The sequence below is a fragment of the Heliconius melpomene genome, chromosome 3 (assembly GCF_056956725.1).
Source record: "Heliconius melpomene rosina isolate 202511_hmr_F chromosome 3, ASM5695672v1, whole genome shotgun sequence".
Classification (NCBI taxonomy): Eukaryota; Metazoa; Arthropoda; class Insecta; order Lepidoptera; family Nymphalidae; genus Heliconius; species Heliconius melpomene.
In genome coordinates, this window is record NC_140391.1 from 752,515 (window position 1) to 763,837 (window position 11,323).

The 11,323-nt window shown below is 32.7% G+C and overlaps 2 protein-coding genes across 3 annotated transcripts; one reads left to right on the forward strand and one right to left on the reverse strand.

Moving 5' to 3' along the window:
- The first annotated feature begins 5 nt into the window (after positions 1-5).
- On the forward strand, positions 6-4,709 carry alpha-PheRS (phenylalanine--tRNA ligase alpha subunit). Its single transcript, XM_085207220.1, has 6 exons — positions 6-406; positions 518-872; positions 2,011-2,288; positions 2,963-3,103; positions 3,784-3,991; positions 4,450-4,709. The coding sequence occupies exons 1-6, from the start codon at positions 134-136 to the stop codon at positions 4,668-4,670; spliced, it is 1,476 nt and encodes a 491-aa protein (XP_085063346.1). The 5' UTR covers positions 6-133; the 3' UTR covers positions 4,671-4,709.
- A 1,140-nt stretch (positions 4,710-5,849) lies between these two features.
- Gmer (GDP-L-fucose synthase-like protein) lies at positions 5,850-10,485 on the reverse strand. Of its 2 annotated transcripts, none has more exons than XM_085207224.1 (8): positions 10,327-10,485; positions 9,871-10,025; positions 9,400-9,514; positions 9,017-9,145; positions 8,662-8,735; positions 7,822-7,961; positions 7,390-7,518; positions 5,850-6,142 (listed from the first exon to the last, which is right to left on the reverse strand). In XM_085207224.1, the coding sequence occupies exons 2-8, from the start codon at positions 10,023-10,025 to the stop codon at positions 5,907-5,909; spliced, it is 978 nt and encodes a 325-aa protein (XP_085063350.1). In that variant the 5' UTR covers positions 10,327-10,485; the 3' UTR covers positions 5,850-5,906. The 2 variants fall into 2 exon arrangements, with proteins under 2 accessions (XP_085063350.1, XP_085063349.1); XM_085207223.1 differs by having other exon boundaries at positions 10,214-10,373.
- Between the last annotated feature and the right edge of the window lie 838 nt (positions 10,486-11,323).

Sequence of the window (11,323 nt, forward strand, 5' to 3'; positions counted from 1 at the left end):
AGGTTGAGGAATGAAATGTCATCGTTTCGAAGTCGTGTCAATTTGTAAGGCAAATGTCAAAAACAGTTGTTAAAGTGGCTTAGCTTAAAGCTATAACCTATGTATTTCTGAAATATTAGATAAATTAATTAAAATGGAATTAAATGAAAGGATTTTAAACTATTTAGAGGGTAGTGACAAAATCGATACCCTTAAATTAGCTAGTGAATTCAACGAAGATCACCAAAAGATAGTTGGAGCCGTTAAAAGTTTAGAAGCACTTGAAATGGTCGTCTCAGAGCCAGTAAAAAGCACGAAATGGGAATTAACGGAGGAGGGGAGTCTAGTAGCTGAAAAGGGCAGTCATGAAGCCGTTCTATATAGAAGTATTCCCGAAAATGGAATGCCGCAAGCTGAAGTTATGAAGGTAACCTTATTTTTTTGTATTTGCCGTAACAACGTTTTAATATTAAAATATGTCAATTATTATTATTTACCGTCATATAATTTAATATGTTATTCACTTCATCTGTTTTAGACTGTACCAAATGCAAAAGTAGGCTTTAGCAAAGCTATGTCCCTTGGATGGATATACATGGATAAATCTGGAGGGCCTCCATTAGTTAAGAAGAAAATTGAATCCATCACAGACGCAGTACAAGATTATCTTAATGAAATCAAGAAGGGCATTGACAACCTACCTGATAATGTAAGAAGTGATTATAAAAAAAGAAAGCTTCTTCAGGAAATAACTTTAAAAAGTTTCTTATTATCTAAAGGGCCACAATTTTCTACTTCAATAAAAAAATTAGAGACTGATTTAACTAGTGAAATGTTATTGACAGGATCTTGGAAAGATTTGCAGTTCAAACCATATAATTTTGCTGCTCTTGGTAAGTTATCTCATGTAAATTATTTATAAACTTGCTTAACATGTGATGGAAATTGTAGAATACAATTATTTGGGAAAAAAACCTTTATAAAACTCTTTATATAATGTGGACATTTATGTTTAATTACATATTTTATATTATTATTATTGTATACAATTTTTATGCTATTAAAGTAAAATAATATATGACACAGACAAATTGGTATTTGTACAAATTGAAGGTAACCTTCATCAACATTCTTATCTCATTTTATAATGAAATTTTAAAAGAAATAATATTTACATTTTTACAAACTATTAAATGATATATTTAGTGGGTGGGTGGTTGTATATTGATAATAAACTATGCAAAAAATATTTTTTTGAAAAATGTCATTTCTGTTATAATTACACCTAAGTTTCAAAACAATATTTTTGTAGGCATGAATTAGGCGTTTGCTTTCCTCTGGCTAGAAAAAGATGCCATTCATTTCTTTCTCTCATTGTGCAATGTCTTGAATTTGGAAAGTGAGGAACATATTGTTTTGACTCTAGAATTCTAAATATGCTATGAGGAAAAATGAAAAAGCTGGTTTGTTGTATTATATTTGGTTGCCAAAGTACACTTTTCTAAACTCAATATTATGAAAAAATACTAGGAGCTTTGTCTTTTAGGATTAGCTTTTTTTACTATCCTACTAATCTATTCTATATTTATTAAAGTGAAAGCTTGTGCGTTAAAGAACAAAATCACATTACATTTTACAATAACACAGCTCATACAGCGGAATAACACATAGGCTACCTACAACAATTTATGTTTAGTATTTGTATTATGTAGTCAGAATAAACAATGACTTTAAGTAGACAAATGTTCAAAGGTGGGTTGCTAGTATTTTAAATTTAAATAATGTATGCTTATGGAACTGAGTCTGAATGCCATAATCTCATGAACTACTGGTTTAATTTTAATTATATGTATATAATTACAGTATATCACATTAACTACTGGCATAACCCACTATCCGTGCGGTCACAATTATTGTTAGTCTGTGTCATGTGGCATACACAAACAATTCAACTCTTAGGTTTTTGACCATGCGAACAAAGCTGAATTCAAAAGCTAGCATTTAATATAACTTCATTTTATTTTATTTCAGGTCAACCTCCAGAATGTGGTCACCTGCATCCTCTACTAAAAGTCAGATCAGAATTCCGTGAAATTTTCCTAGAAATGGGTTTCACAGAGATGCCAACCAATCAATATGTGGAAAGTTCTTTCTGGAACTTCGATGCCCTCTTCCAGCCTCAGCAGCATCCTGCCAGAGATGCTCACGATACATTCTTCATTTCATCTCCCAGTTTGTCAAAGGAATTCCCTATGGATTACTTGGAAAGGGTTAAAACTGTTCATAGTAAGGGTGGTTATGGGTCACAGGTGAGATTTTTTTTTAATTAAGTTGTATTTTTATGTATTACTTTTGACAAGTTTCTAATGCACATAGACATTTCTATTCTGCATGCATTATTGATTGCTATCTAAGTATGATGCTTCTATGTGTTAATATATTAGTGTCAACTATTTTACAATTAGAATAAGAGGCAGATCATTTAGAATAATGCAAAAAAAATGTTATTTTGTTTGTCACTTTTTCTTTTAATGCTACATACATATTTCTGCTAACATACTTAATAATTTCATAATAATATCATTCTAATGATACTAAATTTAAAAACATGACCACAGTTGGACTGTGTTCCAGTGTGCCATGAAGGCTTATTGATTATTAAGAGTTATTAACAATTATAAATAAAAGACATATAAATATGCATTGTTTAATTATTATGATTATTTGCGGCCAGCCGTGGAACAGACAGACAGGTTGTGGGATCGAAACTCACTCGAGAAAATGAAATAATTGATATTTTCATTTCTACGCTCTGGTGTCGAGGCAAAGCGCGACGCTGAGTTTCGCCATTTAACACGCAATGCCTTCAGTATTCGGCGGAAAGTGGAGAACGAAGTGGTTTAAGACTTAGATATTTCTGCTTAATCCGCTGTGTGTGTGGGATGCAACGTGAAGCAAAAAAATATATATATTTATGTCCCAGGGTTACAGATACGATTGGAAATTAGAAGAAGCTCAAAAGAACCTCCTCCGTACACACACTACGGCGGTCAGCGCCCGCATGTTGTATGAAGTGGCGCAGCAAAAGGAATTTGTGCCACAGAAATATTTTAGTATTGATAAGGTAAGGAAATTTTGTCTTTTTTTGTTTTTCTCTTTTCTCATAGAAAAAGGGCGAAAAAAGTTAATTTTACGACACTCAGAAATGTATATTGTTTCTATATTTTGGTAAAGGTGATATATTTGTAGAATGGAGATATATTTGATTTTTTTTTGTCTTTTAATTAGATAATTATTATTTATAAATTTGTTCAACAACGAAACAACTTATGACTATAGTCTTCATTTCATTTGGGCGCGAGACAAAATGTAAACAATTAAAACTTACTTCCATGGTTGTTTTTATAAATTATTTATTAATTGTGACCTATAAAAAAGTACCCTTTTTTGTTTATTTATCTTTTTTTCTTACGGCTCCCTGAATAGGGTATAGTCTTCCTCTCTGCTTCACACATAGCGAGACTCGAGAGGCTTTCATGCATTTCAATAATATAAGATTTTCGTTTAGTTCATTTGTCTAATTACAAAACCGTCACTTAGAATAATGAAATATTTAATATTTTCATTTCGTCGCTCTGGTGACAAGGCTAAGCGCGGCGTTGAGTTGCGGCCCTCAACACGCAATGGCTCGAGAAGTTGGTGGTGTCTTAAGACTAGGTTCACAGGTTCTCTGCTTACCCTGCGATGTGATATGAGGATACGGCGTGAAACTAAGAAAAATAAATAAAAATGTTGTTTATACAGGTATTCCGCAACGAAACTCTAGACGCGACCCATTTAGCGGAGTTCCACCAAGTGGAGGGTGTGGTAGCGGCAAGAGGGCTCGGCCTCGCCGACCTCATCACCACTCTTGACACGTTCTTCAAGAGACTCGGCTTCAACAAACTGCAGTTTAAGCCCGCGTATAACCCCTACACAGAGCCTAGTATGGAGATATTTGCTTATCATGAAGGTATGGCACCTTAGAACTTGATACTATGAGAATTGAGAATTTCATATTTTTCCTACTGTTTGTAAGAATTTACTATGGCTTAGATTTTTAGTTGTTTGTTAGATCACTTCAATTTTAGTGGCGTTATATAAACATGTTTATGCCAAAATATTACCTTATAATTAGTAATCGTTTATGATCTTGGGTTAACTGCAGTCTATATCCCGCACCAAGCACGGTAAGCAGAGAGAACCTGGGAGCATATCCACTTTCCGCAGACTTCTGGAGGCAATGCTTGTCGAATGTCGGAAATTAACGCCGCGCATTGCATCGTTACCAGAACAAAATGGAAATATTAAATATTTTATAGCCCACAGTGAAAATAGAACCCATATATGTCGCGTTATGGGGCTCCTTCTGCCCCTGCACCATAACCGCACTCATATAACATTATTATTATATTGTCAATACTACTACAGGTCTCGGAAAATGGATAGAAATCGGCAACTCCGGTGTTTTCCGTCCAGAAATGCTCCTCCCCATGGGGTTACCGGACGACGTGAATGTGATAGCATGGGGGCTGTCTCTGGAGAGACCCACCATGATTAAATACGGCTTGAACAATATAAGGGACTTAGTTGGACCCAAAGTGGATTTGAACATGGTGGAAAATAACCCGATATGTAGATTGGATAAGTAAATGTATTATGAATAATTTATTATACATTGTTTTATTTTAGACTTGTGTTTTATTAAAATACTAGCGGACGCGCGCAGCTTCGCTTGCGTATTTAAGGGTGAATTCTAATAACCCATGAAACATGTGTTCAATGAAATATTTTTAAGAGTCTAAATTTCAAATTTTATAAAAATCGGTGGCGATTTAAAGATTTTTCCATACAAACTTTAAACCCCTTATTTGCACCCTTAGGGGGTGAATTCTAGAAAATCATAAAACATAGGTTCAATTAAATATTTTTAAGAGTCTAAATATCAAATTTTATACAAATCGGTGCCGTTTTAATTTTTTTTCCTTACAAACTTTGAACCCCTATTTCACCCCTTTAGGGTTAAAATTTTTCAAAATCCCTTCTTAGTGGATGTCCAGATTACGAAAGTAAACTTTTGTCCAAATTTAACGTTTCTACCATCAGCGATTACGGCTGTGCGTGCGTCTTACCTCAGTCAGTGAGGACAAGTCCTTTTATATATATAGATTATGTGTGAAGTAGTTATTCCTCTATAGATGTTGGGTCTTAAGTGGCGGAGCTTAACGCCGCCCTTTGACTACCAGAGTGGGGAAATGATAATAATTTAATACAACTGGTTTTGTTTTCTCTATTGTATGGATATAAGATTTCTCTATTGTATATAAGATTTATCTGTATAATTTTTAAAAAATATATATCTAAAAACTAAACTTTCCTATAAATTATGCTCTATTTGAGAATAATAATTGAATTGAAACAAAATTAATATAATCCAATCAGATTTCTAAGCTGTCATTACTTTCAATTAGCTGTTTTTAAAAAAGTTATTGTATTAACAGTTTTAATGAGTTATTCATACATGGTTAAAGGTAAATATTTGGAAATATATATAAAATTTTAAACGAAACTTGTTGAAAGGTTATGAAACATATTTTTACACCATTGTGTAAAAATATTTAGAACACAATGTGTTTATCAGTTAGAACTTATTTTTTCAACCTTCAAATAAATCTCCAAAATGACCACTGTAAAATTTAAATGGGGTCCTAACAAACCCTATTTGCCTTGTTTTATTTCTTTTTAGTTATTATGCAGTCAGTTTTTTTATTAATCCTACAGTGTAATAAATCTATTGATCACACAAACTGTCAATACATAATAAAATAATACCACACAATTAATAATTTATTGCCAATAAATAAATAAAAATAGGAAACAACTAAACCCTACATCCTAGCACTTTCTTTATTCTCCTTATACCATGTGACCGACTCCTGAATTGCTTTCTCAAAAGGTGTAAACTCAAAGTCCTCGTATAAAGAACGCAATTTCTTATTAGACGCCGTCTTCTTGAACTGTCCGTCCGCTTTACTTGTATCGTACACAATATCTCCGGAATAATTGTGTGCTTTTTTGATAGATTCCGCTACTTTGCTTATTGATACCTCGTCTTCTTCGTCCACTGGAAATGGGGAAATAATGTTTTTTTTTTTTATTTAAGATTATTCTACACTATTATACATTTGAGGCCGGACGTGGCGCAGGAGACAAGGGGCAAAACCCCAAAGGTTCTGTTTTCGATTCCCAATCGAGGAAATGAAAATATATTTTCATTTTGTGCTCTGGCGTCGAGGCAAAGCGCGCCTGTTGAGTAGCGAAACACAACGCCGCGTTACCAGAGCGAGGAAATCAAAATAAATAGTACATTCCCACTAGTGGGAACCCACAACCTCAAACCAGACTAAAATAAAAAAAATATGAAGTGAAAAATTGATGCGTGAATATAAAACGAAATATATTATCTAAATATGAATTAATAAAATAGAGGCCGTCGCGGCGCAGCGGCACAAGGATGTGACTGTAATGCGACGGTTGTGGGTTCGATTCCCACTTGAGTAAGTGAAATATTTATTTACGTTTATATTTATCTATTTCTTCGCTCTGGTGTCGAGGCAATGCGGGGCGTCAAGTTCTGCCACTCAACACGTAATGCCTCCAGAAATCGGCAGAAAGTGGGGAACAGAGTGTCTTAACACTAGGTTCCCTCTGCCTACCCTGCTGTGTGCGGGATACAGCGTGAAGCTGATCTTTTTTTTTTTGATAAAATAGAAGTATCATAATGTAAAAACGTTGTTAAAAGATAGTCCAAATCTAAAACAAAATCTATAACTTAATTGAATATACATGTTATTTGCGTTTATCTAAAAAATAATATATAGGTATATCTGATTCCGAACTAAATCCACCTTTTAATTGATTGGCACATGTGTGGTGTTAATCAGGTATTACGTTGAAACACAGTTACTTTTTTAATTTATTGTTTTAGCTTCACGCCGAATCCTGCAAATAGTAAGGAAGAAAAAAGGAATCTTTTGTAACAGTCTGTTCACAATAAGACGAAGTGTCTTATTCCCCATTTTCCGCCGAACACTAGAAACGTTGCGTGTTAAGTGGTGGATCGTTACCAGACCGAGGAAATGGAAATATTAAATATTTCTTTCCATCAAGTCACAATGGAACCCACAATCTGTGGCGTTTGCAATCGCACGCGTGTGCCCCTGCGTCACGACACGCCTCATATTTATTTAGGTATATTAATTTATATTTAAAAACGTAAAATTTTCTTCTTTAATAATTAAAGTAATCTATAATAAGGTTTTTCTCACATTCTTAAAATATAAAACACAACAACATGAAAACAAAACTAACCTGATAAAATAATAGGCTCCACGCTATCGTAGTTTCTCAACACCCACACGATTAATTTAGCCAAGTCTATTGAATATATGAACTGTCGTAGCGGCTTACCACTGCCCCATACCGCGAACGTTGGATCACCTTGAAATATAATAATATACATCAATATATTATTTTAGCTTCACGCTGCTTCCCGCATATAGCAGGCAGGAGTTAAGTGTTAAGACACTCCGTTCCCCACTTTTTATCAAATTCTGGAGGCATAGCGTGTTGAGTGGCGGAACTCAACGCCGCGAACCGAACTCAATTGCCTTGACACCAGTCGCGTTTACGACCACACTTTGTGCCCCAGCGCTGCGGCCTCCATAAGTCAGGTAAAATACAATTATACAGCAAATCCCTATAAAAGAGTGTATTATCTTCCAAATAAACATAGAAACCTACCATTTTTCATAGCATCGTCCATCCGTCTGATCAAGGCGGGTATGACGTGGCCGCTCTGCGTCGAGTAGTTGTCGTGCGGCCCGAATACGTTACACGGGATCACTGAAGTGAATACACAGCCGTGTTGGTCGTTGTAGCCTCTACAATGAGGAAACTATTTAAAAAAAGAAGTGGAGGCGACGGTTATGGGTTCGAATCTCATTAGGAGGAATTAAATATTTAATATGGCTTACTGTTAAATATGTAAACCTTAGTTATATAAATCTCATGTAAGTGACTATACTATCGTCTTTTTTTAAAAAATAAATATCTTTAATCTCAATGTTTTAATTGTCTAGCTCTTTTAACGAAACAAAGCGCGGCGTTGCATCGAGTTCCTCAACTCAACACGAATTGCCTAAAGAATTCCACGCAAAGTGGGAAAGGGACTTCCGTTTCGAGTGGGAATCAAACCCAAAACCAGTCGATTTAGACACATTTTGTGCCCTTGCGCCACGACAGGCCTCAATAATCTCGTGTTAAGACACTCTTTTCATAAATTTTACGGTTAGACACATTTATTTTCTCAAAAGATTTACACTTTTAATGAGTAGTTTATTGGAATTAGGATGAAAGTGATTGCCATACTTTGTGTTACTGGGAAAACAAGAATATTTAAAAGATAAGTACAATATTCACTCAAAAATAATTTATTCAATAAGTACCTGTAATTCTGAGTACATTTACAGTCAAGGTTACAAGGTCTTGAAAAGTCAGCAGAAGAATGGAGAGTCCTAACACATCTCTGTTACCCTGCTATAAACGGGATACACATGAAGCTAAAAAATTTCAAAATCCTACCTATTTAATACATCGACCATCCTTTTTGCATAACTGTAACCATAATTAGATGAGTGAGGGGGTCCATTGTGGACCTGCAATATAATTATAGATATAAAATAACATTTAACTATTTATGTTATATACTGTACTGTTTATTGTATGTTGTTGTATCACTTAATATATTCTATTTACTCTATCAGTGTTCAGTATCAGAGTTCTATTCAGTCTATCAGTGTAGAGAAATGTAAATCAATAATAATTTTTATTAGAACCCACAAGAATAAGATATTGACCCACTGTACTACAATGACCGCCAATTAATAATAATCTTTTTATCTTTATAAATTTTACTTATTCTTTTTTATACACTTACCATAGTCTCATCAATGGGATATGTAATTTTATCTGGGAAAATGCAAGTGGATAGACAAGACACTACTTTCTTTATCTTATTATCAAAGCTCACATCTAAAACATTTTGATTAATCGCCATATTTTCTCTCTGAAACCAAATTTAAATAGATAAAGTAATTGAAAAAAAATATAAATAATAGGCTAATATTATAAAGCTTTTTAACCTATTTTGAGGTATTAATTGCATATTAAATAAGAAGGGGACACAATTTCACATCTGTTTTCCAGGACAAATTCCAAGAGGTGCAGATTTAAGTCCTAATGCTTACAATACACACAGCAAAACATTTAAAGTAATCAATGAAGACTATCTTATAATTATCTAACATAACAATTACTTACAAAAAAGTCCAAATTATTTCCCATATTGTGAAATAATCCACCAACCATTGCCGCTAAGTGTATAACATGAGTGGGCTTGTATTTTGCAAATAGAGCTGTCGTCTGTGCCGTGTCCCTTAATTAAAAATATAGTTACTAAAGAATATAAAAATAAATTATTGTAAATCTATTTAAGTCAATTATAATACATATATAACAATGTTGCAGTGTAGTAGTCACAGTCTCTAACTGTAAACACAACAATTGTGAGTTTGATTTCCATTATAGGGAATGAATTTACCTCACTTTTCCTCTGTTGACAATACAAAAAATCACTACTTTAAAGGCAATGTCTCAAAAATTGAGCATTTTGTGGGGAATGGTGTGTCTTAACACTAGGTTCCCTGTACCTTTCCTGCTATGTATATGATACAGCATGAAGTTAAATATATAAAATGTTTATTAGTTTTTAAGTAATAGTTATTGACTTACCTAAGGTCACCATCCTTAGATCCACAAAATATCCAAGTTTCATTTGATATGTGTTTTCCGCCAATTTTCTTCTCTTCCTCGATGACTGTTTTAATGGCCTGGCCAACAAGACCAGATCCTCCTGTTACGAGGACAATATTTTTTCCCAAACTCATCTGAAAATATAAAAACACTAATGTTTTTATAAGCGAATAATTCGTTGTAATTATTTATTTAATAACGCTCGAAGCGCCATAAATAAAGAACCGAACCGATTTATTTAATAATTATTTTAACAAATTATTATTATTATTTATAAATATTTTTTGTTTAATAAAATGTATTATTAAAAAGTTTACATTACTTTTGTTCAATTTTCAAATTAGCTTGCAAGCTTGCTTGATAAATAGTAAGCAAAACAGGTTAGGACCAACGAAGTAAAAGTGAACAAATTAAAAGTTAAATAACTTTTATCACCTTCCAAATCACAACTTCAATGACATCTGACTACACAATGTGATTTGACATTTTTGACAATGACATTGGCATTAGTACCGGCTTATTAAAGTTCAACATTTGACCAAAGTTGAGCTAATATGAAGAAGAACCTTATATGAACTGAGCAATTATAGAAAACGTAAAACATACTGAAATTGGTTAATGAATATTTTTAAGGACTCGAGCTGCTTGAAAGTTGAAGACTATTGAACTCTTTTCTTTCGAAAACAGTTCAATAGTCTATCTGCGTGTACCGCGTTCTTTAAAAAAAAATCTATAATATCGTAGTGCTACTCTTATTTTATCTGTTTTTAGCTCTTTTTCGTATACGAAGGCACCTCTTACCTCTACACTCCATAATTATTAATTTATAGAGAAAATAAAAGGAAAGGAAGTTTTTGGATGTAAAATAAAAATACCTAATAATGAATACACATTATATATTATATTACAATTTATTGATTTATTATACTTAAATACATTATACTATTCATTGTACATTTGTAAAAAAATAATAAAGGAACCTCATTTCATATCTATCAGATTTTTTTATTATACTTTCATTTAATGTTGTAATAGAAATCAACATAATTTATTAATTTTTATTTTCATACCTATAAATATTTTATAAATTTAAAATTAAAACCTATCTGCTACCTTAAAATATATTTTACATAAAAAATCTACATATTTCATTTTCAATAAATTGACTAGTGTTGATCTAAAACTATATTTAATTATGTAATGATAATATTTTAACTATAACCTATACAAATTATTAAAAGACATTAATTATCAATAAATAAAATTGTATTATAACATAATTTTAACTATAATGATAAAAGAATATCAGGCAACAAGTACAGGGAATTCCAAATTTAATTTAATAGTTTACCTATCCTATAGCTGTATGATTAACATATAGCAACTATTTAACAGGCGGCGTTCTCTGTTGCCAGTATTTTTAAAAAAGTAT